The sequence below is a fragment of the Lithobates pipiens genome, unplaced genomic scaffold, assembly GCF_037356315.1.
Source record: "Lithobates pipiens isolate NorthernLeopardFrog02 unplaced genomic scaffold, aLitPip1_a1.2 Scaffold_97, whole genome shotgun sequence".
NCBI lineage: Eukaryota > Metazoa > Chordata > Amphibia > Anura > Ranidae > Lithobates > Lithobates pipiens.
Window position 1 is genome coordinate 98,924 of NW_027507920.1, and position 14,911 is coordinate 113,834.

General features: G+C 44.9%; 1 protein-coding gene across 6 annotated transcripts in view; it reads right to left on the bottom strand.

Annotated features, from left to right (window-relative positions):
* CNTFR (ciliary neurotrophic factor receptor) overlaps window positions 1-14,911 on the bottom strand; it is a 756,323-nt gene that overhangs the window by 16,952 nt on the left and 724,460 nt on the right. For all 6 annotated transcript variants that reach the window (XM_077474629.1, XM_077474624.1, XM_077474626.1 and 3 more), the window contains one exon: window positions 97-277. In XM_077474629.1, coding sequence (XP_077330755.1) covers window positions 97-277 — 181 coding nt within the window. The remainder of the gene's footprint in view (window positions 1-96; window positions 278-14,911) is intronic.

The window sequence follows — 14,911 nt, forward strand, 5'->3', positions numbered from 1 at the left end:
ATATCAGGCTTTTTGTGGAGTCACGTCCTATATAAATTGAGATTAATTCAGTCATACCCGGAGTGTGATCATGTTTTGGCATTTGGCCCCTCTCACCTGTTTTCTGGGCTTCTGTGGTGATGTATTTGGGCTCTTCCGTCCACGGCGTGGCATGTGCCGCTACACTCCAGTCGCTCCACGTGCCAATCTCATAGTCTTTGGCTGCCACCTGGATGATGTACTCCTTTCCGGCATAGGCATCCGTAATTGTGTGTGATGTCCCGTCCGATAATTCTACCTGCAGGCACAGAGACATTGACACGGTTAGACCCAAGCTTGTACTAAGCACGACGCAATTACCAACTTTTGATGAAAATAAAATGAAAGTATCTCAAATCTAGTCCGCCCAACACTAATATTACAAGTAATAGCGGGAGGGGGGAGTGTGTGGAACTCCACCAGTGGCATCTGAAATTTCATAGGGGTTTCAGCATTGAACTCTTCCCTGGATTTCAAGGCTTTTCATATTATGGACCTTGCAGGAGTCTCACTTCTCCTCTTGCATTCTTAGTCATGTCAAATAAATGAAAAATGCAGGCACATGAGTGGGGTTATTTTGTGGTGGATGTGGTTGTTGTGTGTAGAGATTCTAGGGGAATGTGGCACATGCACAATAGGGGGGGGGGGGGCCTGAATATTTTCCTTGCATAGCCTGTGCAGTGCAGGGCGGGGAGGGGGCCGCACAGTAAAGACGGTAGGTAGATTCTATTAGGTGGGGTAAGGGGATCAATTACAGGGCAACTACATTTTGTATTATTGATTTTATTGTTATTATTATTGTTGTTGGTGTTATTATATACTGTAATTTATTTAAATAACAATTTATAATATTTTAAAAAGATGACTTTTACACTATTATTTATCATATATTATATAATACTATATATATATATATATATATATATATATATATATATATATATATATATATATATATATATATTTATTAATTTTTTTATTACATTTATAATATATAAATTTATATATAATTAAACTTATTTTTATAATTTACAATAATAATAATTTATACTTTCTCTCTGTTTATTATATATAATACTTTATATCTGTCTCTCTCTCTCTCTCTCTCAATATATATATATATTGTATATATGTATATTGTATAATAATTTATATATAATTAAATTTATTTTTATAATTTACAATAATAATAATTTATACTTTCTCTCTGTTTATTATATATAAATGTATAATAATAATTTAAATAAATATTAAATAATATCATAATAAAAAGTATTTTAAATACTTTCTTATTATTAATATTATTGTTTTTATATAATTTATATTAATAATAATTTATATCTGTCTCTCTCTGTCTCTCTCTCTCTCTCTCTTTCTATATATATACAGTGGTGTGAAAAAGTGTTTGCCCCCTTCCTCATTTCCTGTTCCTTTGCATGTTTGTCACACTTAAGTGTTTCGGAACATCAAACCAATTTAAACAATAGTCAAGGACAACACAAGTAAACACAAAATGCAATTTGTAAATGAAGGTGTTTATTATTAAAGGTGAAAAAAAATCCAAACCATCATGGCCCTGTGTGAAAAAGTGATTGCCCCCTAAACCTAATAACTGGTTGGGCCACCCTTAGCAGCAACAACTGCAACCAAGCGTTTGCGATAACGTGCAATGAGGCTTTTACAGCGTCCTGGAGGAATTTTGGCCCACTCATCTTTGCAGAATTGTCCTAATTCAGTTACATTAGAGGGTTTTCGAGCATGAACGGCCTTTTTAAGGTCATACCACAACATCTCAATAGGATTCAGGTCAGGACTTTGGCTAGGCCACTCCAAAGTCTTCATTTTGTTTTTCTTCAGCCATTCGGTGGTGGACTTGCTGGTGTGTTTAGGATCATTGTCCTGCTGCAGAACCCAAGTTCGTTTCAGCTTGAGTACACGAACAGATGGTCGGACATTCTCCTTCAGGATCTCTTGGTAGACAGCAGAATTCATAGTTCCTTTTATCACGGCAAGTCTTCCAGGTCCTGAAGCAGCAAAACAGCCCCAGACCATCACACTACCACCACCATATTTTACGGTTGGTATAATGTTCTTTTTATGAAATGCAGTGTTCCTTCTACGCCAGATATACTTGGACACACACCTTCCAAAGAGTTCCACTTTTGTCTCATCGGTCCACAGAATGTTGTCCCAAAAGTCTTGGGGATCATCAAGATGTGTTGTGGAGAAATTGAGACGAGCTTTGATGTTCTTTTTGCTCAGCAGTGGTTTTCTCCTTGGAACTCTGCCATGCAGGCCATTTTTGCCCAGTCTTTTCCTGATGGTGGAGGCATGAACGCTGACCTTAACTGAGGCAAGTGAGGCCTGCAGTTCCTTGGACGTTGTTGTGGGGTCTTTTGTGACCTCTTGGATGAGTCGTCGCTGCGCTCTTGGGGTAATTTTGGGTGGCCGGCCACTCCTGGGAAGGTTCACCACTGTTCCATGTCTTCGCCATTTGTGGATAATGGCTCTCACTGTGGTTCGCTGGATTCCCAAAGCTTTGGAAATGGCTTTATAACCCTTTCCAGACTGATAGATCTCAATTACTTTCTTTCTCAATTGTTCCTGAATTTCTTTGGGTCTCGGCATGATGTGTAGCTTTTAAGGATCTTCTGGTGGACCTTACTGTGTCAAGCAGCTCCTATTTAAGTGATGCCTTGATTGTGAACAGGTGTGGCAATAATCAGGCCTGGGTGTGGCTATAGAAATTGAACTCAGGTGTGGACAACCACAGTTATAGTATGTTTTAACAAGGGGGGCAATCACTTTTTCACACAGGGCCATGATGGTTTGGATTTTTTTTCACCTTTAATAATAAACACCTTCATTTACAAATTGCATTTTGTGTTTACTTGTGTTGTCCTTGACTATTGTTTAAATTGGTTTGATGTTCCGAAACACTTAAGTGTGACAAACATGCAAAGGAACAGGAAATGAGGAAGGGGGCAAACACTTTTTCACACCACTGTGTATATATATATATATATATATATATATATATATATATATATAGTATAATAATAATTTAAATAGAAATTAAATAATATCATAATAAAAAGTATATTAATAATAAATAATAATAATATAATAATAATAATACATATTATTGTTTTTATAGAATTTATATTAATAATAATTGATATATGTTTGTCTGTTGTGCCCTCTCTCTCTCTCTCTCTCTCTCTCTCTCTCTCTATATATATATATATATATATATATATATATATAATGTATAATAATAATTTAAATAATATCATAATAAAATAGATTTAAAATACTTTTATACTATTAATAGTATAATTTTTTACAGTATACAATTTATATTGATAATATTTCAAAATATCTGTCTCTCTCTCTATAGATAGTTCAAAATATGTTACCAGTTCTAGGGACAGCTGTTATATCCAGATCCTGCTGTATAAGACTTTGTACAGATTTGGGACGCTGTCCCATAAGGTAGGACTTTAAAGGATACACAGCTGACACTGAGGTGAGCACAACGTTGCTTTAAAACCATATTTAATAGATACAAAGGTTAAAAATGACATACAGAGATAAAAACATCTCATAATAGTAGCAATAGCATAACGCGGTGTATACATTGATACTCGTTCCCAATGCTGGTAACAGTTCATATATATATAGAGTCACCCAACGCGTTTTGCGAAGTAATATCTCCGCTTCTTCAGGGAAATTCAAAGACTATCAACTTCATCGATATGTGGCTCAATGCACTTCCACAGGCTCAACATAGACCAGGACTGTCGTCCGACCAACTAGTTCCTGGTATAAATAACCAGCGCCAGGTGTGGCAGATACTGGATCATACACGGATGGACAAAGGAGGAAATGGTATCCAACCACAAGTACTTTAGAGAAGCGATACTTGATCGGCCGTTAGTGCGTCACTGCGTCATCTGTCTACCCCACCAGGCATTTTTCTCCACACAACCGCCGCTCACTGGATATTTTCTCTTTTTTGGACCATTCTCTGCAATGGACTTTGGTCCCCTCATGTGTGGGCAAGTCCGTTCGGTCGGAACTCCGTCGGGATGACCGTCTGACCTTTTCTGCCGGAAAGTCCGGTCGTGTGTACGCGGCATAAGAAGTTTTCAAGGCTTATTAAAAGATAATGTAAATCCCAAAAAAGAAAAAAAAAATCCCAGTAGATCAGCAGTTTTTGAAATACTCAGACCAGGCCGTCCGGCACCAACAACCACGCCAAGTTCAAAGCCACTTAAATCCCCTTTCTTCCCCATTCTAATGCTCAGGTTGAACTTCGGCAAGTCTTCTTCACCATGACTAGATGCCTAATGGCATTGAGTTCCTGCCATGTGATTGGCTGATTATCAGTTTGTGTTACCAAGGCGATTGAACAGGTGTACCCAATAAAGTGGCCGGTGAGTATATACTGTATCTATACAGCAGGGGTCTCAAACTGACGGCCCTCCAGCTGTTGCAAAACTACAAGTCCCATGAGGCATTGCAAGGGCGCCGGTTACAAGCATGGCTCCCTCAGGCAGAGGCATGATGGGACTTGTAGTTTGGCAACAGCTGAAGGGCCGCCAGTTTTAGACCCCCTGATGTACAGCATGGTGGCTGGGGGGGTGTAAACCGCAAGAGCGGCTGAACAGAACTGCAAATATTCAGGCAGGTATAGGAGTTTGCGGTCACGGCTGTTTGGTTGGAGTTCCTCTTGTAATTGGAGGTTCTTCTCGCTACAAAGAAACGTTCATTTAAGAGCTACAAAGTGAAAAGCAGCCGGTGAAGGAGGCGGGTGCGGGGGTGTCGGTGACGTGTGTGAAGGTTTTATGTGGAAAGCATAGAATGAGGGATAGAGTGATGGCGCGGGCGGGCTGGGGCGGTGGGGGGAAGACTTACAGGATGAAAATATCCCCCCCCACCCAGTGACACAGAACAGACGGAGCCACGTTATATCCGCCACTCAGGCCCAGGTGATGCTGACTGATACACAATAGCTGTCAGGCTTTCCCCCGGACCCCTCCGATCCGTAATGGCCTCATCCAGCTGACAGGCCGGGCAGACACACTATCAGGTTTAAAGGCGGCCGTGTCTTCGCTCAGGTCTCTCCTCCCGATTATGAGTGTGACGGAGACGAAGGGTCGTCGGGTCAAACACGTGCAAACTCTGCGGCTGCTCGCAGAGGCCAATGGCAATTGGGAACATGCTCCTCGGCGCTGCCTGGAGTTTGTGGCTCACAAAGGAAACCAAAGCGGTAAAACAAGGGAAGGGCCCAGCAGGAGAAAATTACTACGGAACTTTAAAAATGAAATGTAGACTCCAATCTCATTCCTATTCACATTCATATCTCCGTACAGGCAGAAAAGCCTCCATCCTTGTATCCCAGCATTGGAGTGTACCAGTCCACCACACTCCCTTTAATTAGATATCTGGGGACCGGTGCTCTGGTGATGCCTTCAAAAGATAGAGACCCTCTGTGATTCCAGTTTCTACCGTTGTTCTCCACGTCCTGTGTCTTAGTGGGCATTACTGTGTCCTCAGTGACCCCTGCACTACTGTTACCTCTAACAACCTCTGTACTCTTCTGCCTCCTGTGACCCCTGCACTACTGTTCCTCCAGTGACCCCTGCACTACTGTTCCTCCAGCAACCCCTGCACTACTGTTCCTCCAGTGACCCCTGCACTCCTGTTCCTCCAGTGACCCCTGCACTCCTGTTCCTCCAGTGACCCCTGCACTCCTGTTCCTCCAGTGACCCCTACACTACTGTTCCTCCAGTGACCCCTGCACTCCTGTTCCTCCAGTGACCCCTGCACTACTGTTCCTCCAGTGACCCCTGCACTACTGTGTCTTCAGTGACCCCTGCACTACTGTTCCTCCAGTGACCCCTGCACTAACAACCTCTGTACTCTTCTGCCTCCTGTGACCCCTGCACTACTGTTCCTCCAGTGACCCCTGCACTACTGTTCCTCCAGTGACCCTGCACTACTGTGTCTTCAGTGACCCCTGCACTCCGGTCCCTCTAGTGACCCCTGCACTACTGTTCCTCCAGTGACCCCTGCACTCCTGTTCCTCCAGTGACCCCTGCACTACTGTTCCTCCAGTGACCCCTGCACTACTGTTCCTCCAGTGACCCCTGCATTACTGTTCCTCCAGTGACCCCTGCACTACTGTTCCTCCAGTGACCCCTGCACTACTGTGTCTTCAGTGACCCCTGCACTACTGTTCCTCCAGTGACCCCTGCACTACTTTTCCTCCAGTGACCCCTGCACTACTGTTCCTCCAGTGACCCCTGCACTACTGTTCCTCCAGCGGCCCCTACACTACTGTTCCTCCAGCGACCCCTACACTACTGATCCTCCAGTGACCCCTGCACTACTGTTCCTCCAGTGACCCCTGCACTACTGTGTCTTCAGTGACCCCTACATTCCTGTTCCTCCAGTGACCCCTGCACTACTGTTCCTCCAGTGACCCCTACACTACTGTTCCTCCAGTGACCCCTGCACTACTGTTCCTCCAGTGACCCCTGCACTACTGTTCCTCCAGTGACCCCTGCACTACTGTGTCTTCAGTGACGCCTACACTACTGTTCCTCCAGTGACCCCTGCACTACTGTGTCTTTAGTGACCCCTGCACTACTGTTCCTCCAGTGACCCCTGCACTACTTTTCCTCCAGTGACCCCTGCACTACTGTTCGTCCAGTGACCCCTGCACTACTGTTCCTCCAGCGACCCCTACACTACTGTTCCTCCAGCGACCCCTACACTACTGTTCCTCCAGTGACCCCTGCACTACTGTTCCTCCAGTGACCCCTGCACTACTGTGTCTTCAGTGACCCCTACATTCCTGTTCCTCCAGTGACCCCTGCACTACTGTTCCTCCAGTGACCCCTACACTACTGTTCCTCCAGCGACCCCTACACTACTGTTCCTCCAGTGACCCCTGCACTACTGTTCCTCCAGTGACCCCTGCACTACTGTGTCTTCAGTGACCCCTACATTCCTGTTCCTCCAGTGACCCCTGCACTACTGTTCCTCCAGTGACCCCTACACTACTGTTCCTCCAGCGACCCCTACACTACTGTTCCTCCAGTGACCCCTGCACTACTGTTCCTCCAGTGACCCCTGCACTACTGTGTCTTCAGTGACCCCTACATTCCTGTTCCTCCAGTGACCCCTGCACTACTGTTCCTCCAGTGACCCCTACACTACTGTTCCTCCAGTGACCCCTGCACTACTGTTCCTCCAGTGACCCCTGCACTACTGTGTCTTCAGTGACCCCTACGCTCCTGTTCCTCCAGTGACCCCTGCACTCCTGTTCCTCCCGTTCCTCCTGTGACCCCTGCACTCCCCTTCCTCCTGTGACCTCTGCACTCCTGCTTCTTCTGTGACCCCTGCACTACTGTTCCTCCTGTGACCTCTGTTCCTCCTGTGACCCCTGCACTACTGTTCCTCCTGTGACCTCTGTTCCTCCTGTGACCCCTGCACTCCTGTGACCCCTGCACTACTGTTCCTCCTGTGACCCCTGCACTACTGTTCCTCCTGTGACCCCTGCACTCCTGTTCCTCATGTGACCGCTGCACTTCTGTTCCTCCTGTGACCCCTGCACCTCCTGTGACCCCTGCACTTCTGTTCCTCCTGTGACCCCTGCACCTCCTGTGACCCCTGCACTTCTGTTCCTCCTGTGACTTTTGCACTACTGTTCCTCCTGTGACCCCTGCACTTCTGTTCCTCCTGTGACCCCTCCACTACTTTTACCTCTAGGGGCCTCTGTATTCCTCTGCCTCCTGTGACCCCTGCACTACTGTACCCCCATGACCTCTGCACTCTTGTGCTTGTAATGACCTCTGTATTCCTCTGCCTCCAGTGACCCCTGCACTCCTGTTTCTCCACTAACTCTGTGACCCCTGTTTCTACAACACAGTTCACTGTCCCACCTTTCCATCTTGTCCAATCAGAGAACACATTGCATTTACTCTGAAAATGCAAAGCATTCTCTAAAGGGCGGCCCTGCCGAGTTCAGAATGCATAGCCAAACAAAAGAACTCGCTGCTCCAGGTGAGACAGGAAGCCTAATGATATCACAGGTGCCCGCCTTGGCTTGCCTCCACATACGATCAACACTGAAGAAATGGCTGCACTCCAAGATCCATCAAAATTCTTATTTAATAAACGAACATCCCAAGTGTTATAAACAGTTCAAATGGTAGACGCGTTTCACACACTAACAGGTGCGCTTATTCAGAATGCAGTAGGGCAGCCGCTCAGCACCAGATCCAGAAGCTAGTGGAGATCCCTCTTGGTAGCAGTGTCTAATAGGAAGGAAAAGGATGGCTGCACACCACAGGAACGTTCCAACAATTTTATTCCAAAAAGAGCAAATGACGGCCAACAAAGACAGAGCATCCAAACCCAGGAGGTGACGCATGTGTCTCACCAAGGCCGTTTTTAAGGCAGGGCAAAAGGGGCAGCTGCTGCGGGCCCTGTCATTGTTGTTGCTTACAATTCCCTTGTCCCTTGAGGTTTTAGTCCTATGCTGTGTCCTGATATCTCAGTGTGAAGTGCTGCTACTAATGCTGCCAGGCTCTGCCTAATAATTGTGTACAGATATCTCACCTGAAAAAAGGGAAGACTTTTATGACACTCCAGGACTGGCGATTTTCACCACATACTGAGCTCATCTAATTTAACCTCCACTGAGTACCATTTTTGGGATCATGGAATAGAATATTCTCGTAGGAATGCTGTTGTAATGTGGAGAGCTGACCCATTATAAGGAGGATTATTTTGGTGTGATCTACGATCTGATTATAACGCTCCAACTTATATACCCTCTGGTAAGCGCACTCACTATATGGTGACGGGCACTTGTGCGCATTTGAGTGTGTTCAATCACTGTGGTGTCTCCATTTAAGAATATAATTGCTGATTATATGGACTTATTCATGAACTTTCTATGAACGGATTTTTTTGAATTGTTATTTTTCATGTATTTTCTGATTTTTATGCACTTGAAGTGTTTGGATTGTATTAACTATTTACATATTAATTATCTATATTTTATTTATATAGAATTTTATTTCTTTTTTAGAATTGGTTAGAGGGTTGGCGCAGCTTTTTGTATTTTTGCATTATTGTCAGGTGTTTGCATCACATTTATTGCTGCTGCCTATACTACACATGGTTAGTTTGTTTTTCACTGTTTTCACCCAAGCGCGGTTTATCTTTTTCCATCTCACCTGAAGACCCTGTGTTTACATGTAAATTACCGACATTCATATGTAAATAGCGGTGGCATTCATATGTAAATAGCGGCGGCCAGTGTCATTGCTATGTATATCATGCCCCCCCCCCCCACTGAGGTCATATCCACAGTAATCTCTAGCAACCAATCAACAAGCAGAAATCATGTGCTGTAACCTCTAACAACTAGTCAGTGAGCCGTAATGTGTGCTGTAACCTCTAGCAACCAGTCAGTGAACAGTAATGATACTCTGTAACCTCTAGCAACCAGTCAGTGAGCGGTAATGATACTCTGTAACCTCTAGCAACCAGTCAGTGAGTGGTAATGAAACTCTGTAACCTCAAGCAACCAGTCAGTGAGCGGTAATGATACTCTGTAACTTTTAGCAACCAGTAAGTGAGTGCTAATGATACTCTGTAACCTCTAGCAACCAGTCAGTGAGCGGTAATGATACTCTGTAACTTCTGGCAACCAACCGCAATAGCTGCCTGATCTGATTCAGTAAACTCATTTTGCGTCTAGCTGCTATTTATTGTATGTCTCAGAGCAGGTGGAGAGCGAAACTGCCTGGAGGGGGGGCCCAGGAAAAGTTTTGCTCAGGGTCCAATCAATATTAAAGGCGGCCCTGCGTCTCACATGGAACTCAGTGCTTCTTCAAAGCGGTTTGAACAAACATAGCCTACTACAGAGCCATAGATTTCAAACTACATACAGCCGTTTCAGGCATTTTTTGGGGGTAATTTTCATTGCCGTGTATGCAAACCATAGCTTCTGTGGAACAGGGCATGTGGCCCAACGAGACAGAACAACCATACAGGTTATGGTGCTAGTTTAGAAAATGGCATGTGTTTTACAATACACAATTCTTTCGAAAAAAAAAAAAAGTTATAATTTTGTGTGTATACCTACTCTAAGTTAATCATCTTCTGTATTTAAAAAAAATAAAATCAATAGATTTTCACAATAACAAAAAGATAACATATTGCAGTCCAAGTACGAAGAATAATACCAATAATACCTAGATTGTCCTCTAGGTGGTGCTATTGGCCCACAGCACAATACCAATAATTAACACTAGGAATATCTGATTTTTGTGCTCAGGATGACTATGATAATGGCATAGTAAATAGACAGTTCAACAGGCATAGACACAAGAAGAAAAAAAGAAGAAAAATATATATTGTTATATGTTTTATCCATACAACACAGTGTTTACAAGGCCTCCATAATTGCTGACATCTGGGATGCATGCGGTCAGAGATAAGACAATTAGGTAAACTGCATCTGGTGTGCGTGCATGCAATGCTCCGCTGATTAGATTGCAGGCCTCTCATGTCTGCTGTTTTATGGCTTTACCAACCTAATCAGAGGAAGCTGCAGACTACAGCAAAGGGCCGATGAATCTCTGCCATTCAATAACCTTTTCATGTCACACCACCTGATGGATCTACAAGGCCTGCGCCCAAAATAGAGCCATTAATAATTCAACGTAATTATTATTTTTTCATAGTGTCCTCTGTCCTCCCTTTACACTACTTAGTGCGTCTAATCTTCCGATTTTTCTGCTGACAGTTATACATATAGGGTTACTCAACCCCCCGTATTGCAGACAGAATGTGAGCAGATGTATCAGTTTGCAAAGACAGAAGACTGCGACCCATTGGCCCCCGGAATCAGACACATACTATATATATATATATATATATATATATATATATATATATATATATATATATATATACACACACACACACACACACACACACACATATATACATATATATATACATACACACACACTCACACATATACATATATATATATATATATACATACACACACATACACATTATATATATATATATATATATATATATATATATATATATATATATATAAAATATATTATTATTATATTTTATTATTATACAGGATTTATATAGCGCCGACAGTTTACACAGCGCTTTACAACATTAGGGTAGACATTACAATACAATACAATTCAAGACAGGGGGAATCAGAGGGCCCTGCTCCTTAGAGCTTACAATCTAGGAATATGTGAATAATTTTTCATTGATTTAAAATGGAAAATACCACATTTGGTCTACTAGATGGCGCTAAGTGTCATAGGAATTTCCCATCATACTTGGCGCCATCTAGTAGCCGCGGACACATTTTTTTTCTTTTTTAAATCAGCGGAAAAAAACAATCAATCAATCGGCACAGGAAATGGTCCTAATAAAGAAGATTTGCTTTTCTGACAGACCCCATGGCAGCCTACGTGTGGGTTAATCAAGCCACCTCATACCTCATAGGACCCCTCTCCTACAAATCTTTGTTTCCGGGCCAGAAGCCTTGTTCCTTTTTTCGTCCTCCTCTTAGGACCAAGATTACGTCTTGCCTTTTTATGAAGTTTCCTGCTAATCCAGGCCCGGTGGTGTGCACGGCGATACTGTGGTTTCAAGGTGTTCCTCTCTGAAGTCCAGCAATCCTAGCTATTGTGGGTTTAGCGTGAAACGCGTCAACATTTTCCCTTTGCTGTGATGTTTCATGTGACATGGAGTTTTTTCACTTGAAGAAATAAAGGCATTTTCATTTTTTACTTAATCCGGAGTGCGGCTGTGCAGAGTTTTTTTTTTCTTGTAATCCCAGCTATTAGCAGGTGGACACGGGTGTTATGTGATGCCATGAAGAGCTTACTAATCTGGCCATTGGCAGGCAAGCAGCAATGTGGCCAAACGTCCCAGCTATTAGCGGGGAGACCTTGTAAACGCCCTGCTCGTGAGGTGGGTCGAGTAGCAGCTCCCAGTCCCAGGTCTGGTTGGGATTGTGCCATGGTGGTGGTGATGTATTTTTCTTTTATCATTATTATGGCAGCCGTGTCTCTGTGTTGTGTGTCCCCTTGTTCTTCCTTCCAGGCTCCATTTTCTTCCCATGGCTATGGCATCTGGAATGTTTCTGCGTTCCAGCTTGCTGCTTCAGGAAGTCGCAGAGTTCTGTCTGCGCATCGCCAAGCCTCGAGTGAAACTGAGGCTTGGTTCACGCATGTACAGTTCTGATAATACGGCGCGGTCACGCAGGTGCACGGCCGGCGGCAGGCGCATGCCCACTGCTGGTTGGCGACGTTCCCGGCACAGGCATGCTGAGGGGCACGGTGATGCCATCAGTAACGGCTATTTTAAATGGCTGTCAGTTCTTTCATTCCTGGGGTCATACTACAAGCTTGAACAGCGGTTTTTCCCAGGAATCCTTTGGCTTACTGCTGTGGTAAGTCCTTGCAGGCTTGATGCTTTGCAGGCTTAGTGGTTCTGATCGTGAGTTCAGGAAGACCTCGAAGAAAAACCAGACTTCAGGCCAGAAGTTTTCAAAAGGGGCATCTTTCAGTGGACGAGAAGCCCCTAAGGCCGCGTACACACGGGCGGACTGTTCGCCCAACTTTGTCCGTCAAACAGTTTCGGCAAACAGTCCGCTCAAAATTAGCATGGACGGACATGGCCACACACGACGGACGAACAGTTTGCTGAAACCGTGCGCGATGACGTGAACGGCACGTACGACGGGACGAAAAATACGACGTCCTATACACTGCATTATAACTTTCGGCGTGTAAATCCTTTCTGAGCATGCGCGGAACTTAGTTTGACGAACAAGCCTACACACGAGCGGACTGTTCGCTGAAACAAGGTTTCAGCGGACAGTTTTTCGGAAATTCCGTAAAACCTTGTTCGTCAAACTGTCCGCTGAAACTGTCCGCTGAAAGCCCACACACGAGCGGACTGTCCGCCCAAACACTGTTCAGCGGACAAAGTTGGGCGAACAGTCCGCCCGTGTGTACGCGGCCTTAGTCTTTTTGATATTGCACCTGCCTAGGCGGAATGAGTCGGAGCTCGCTAACTTTATTTTCAACACGTCTGGGCAGCCTCGGTCAAAGATTTTTGGGTCGTCCAAACAGTCTCATCAGGTCATGCCTGGACATTCAGCAGCTCACCCACTCTCCAATTCATTCCCACGTCATTGCCTCTCCTGGAAGAGAAAAAGCTAATTCTTCTGTCCTACACAGATTCTCTGATGCAATACCAGTTCCAGCCGACAAAAGGTTTCAAGGGGTCTACTCGCCCCTCTTCATGGTGTTGAAGAAAAACGGCTCCTGGAGGCCAGTTTTAGACCTATCCCACTTGAATTCTTTTATCAAGAAGGAGAAGTTCAAGATGGAGACACTGCTCATGATCCATCAAGCAATCCAGCCAGGCGTAGAAGGACGCTTACTTCTATGTCCCGATAGCATCAGAATTCCAGAAATACCTTCGCTTTGCTGTTGACCAAATCCATCTGCAATCCACATGCCTCTCCTACAGGATTACGACATCGCCTCATGCGTTTTCAAAACTCTTGTTGGTTGTTGTGGCTCTGATCAGGACCAGAGGTATCCGTCTGTATCATTATCTGGACGACCTGCTGTTGTTATCTCAGGACACGGAGCAGTTGCTAATCCCCAGATTCCAGGTCATTTCCACTCTACTCAAGCTTGGTTGGCTACTGAACCTGGAAAAGATCCTACGCAGTCCCTGGTATTTCTCGGGGCACAAATCGACACTATCAAGAGCATCATCTCCTTACCCCTGGAAAAAATCCCAGTGATCCGGGACAGAGTTTGGGTTGCAATGTCCTCCTCTCAATTCTGAGCCTCTCAATGCCTAAAGATCATCGGCACCCTGGTAGCAACATCACCCATGGTAAAGTGGGCTCAGTGGAAAATGCAGCCCTTCCAGAAGGGCTTCCTCCAACAATGGAACCCAGGGCTTTGGGATCACTCTATCCAAATAACCTTATCCATGCGGGAGAGCCTTCCTTGGTGGTTACAACAGAGGAACCTCCTCAATTGTCTCTCCATTGCCCCAGTGTCTTGGATCACCATTGTAACAGATGCCAGCAACAGGGGCTGGGGTGCTCTCTGCTTGGCAGAAGTAGCCCAAGGCATATGGAGTTTTCTTTCTCACAAGATAGTTTCCAATGCTCTGGAACTCCGGGCAGCGTTCTGTGCCCTTCAGGCCTTTCACCGCCTAATGGCAGGAGCCTCAGTCCTCCTAAGACTGGACAACACAACGGCAGTCTCAAACATCAAGAGACAGGGGGGTACCCTGGTGGTTCCAGAGGGCCTATGCCTTTCCCCCGGTTCCTGTAATTCTACGGTTTCTGTCAAGGCTCAGGATGGAAGAAGCAGAGATAGTGGCAATAGTCCCATACTGGCCAAACAGGACATGGTTTCCCCTGCTGATGCATCTCAGCTTCCGGAGCCCAGTTCCTCTACCCTACAGACCAGATCTATCACAAGGGGCAACTCTACATCCATACCCAGCCCATCTACATCTGATGGTCTGGTTCTTGAGAGGGGAAAGCTGGAGGCCCTAGGCTGTCCAAGTAGGGCCATCTCCACATATTGCGAGAAGAGCAGGCACCAACAGGGTCCCACCAGAGGTAGTGGAAAAAATTTGCAAACTACACCTCTTCCACTGCAGGGTCTTGCAATAACCCAAAGATACATGTTATCCTGGGCTTTCTACAATCGGGCTTGGATCTCTCAGTCAGCTCACTGTGGGTCCAAGTCTCTGCAATTTTGGAGTTTACGGGCGT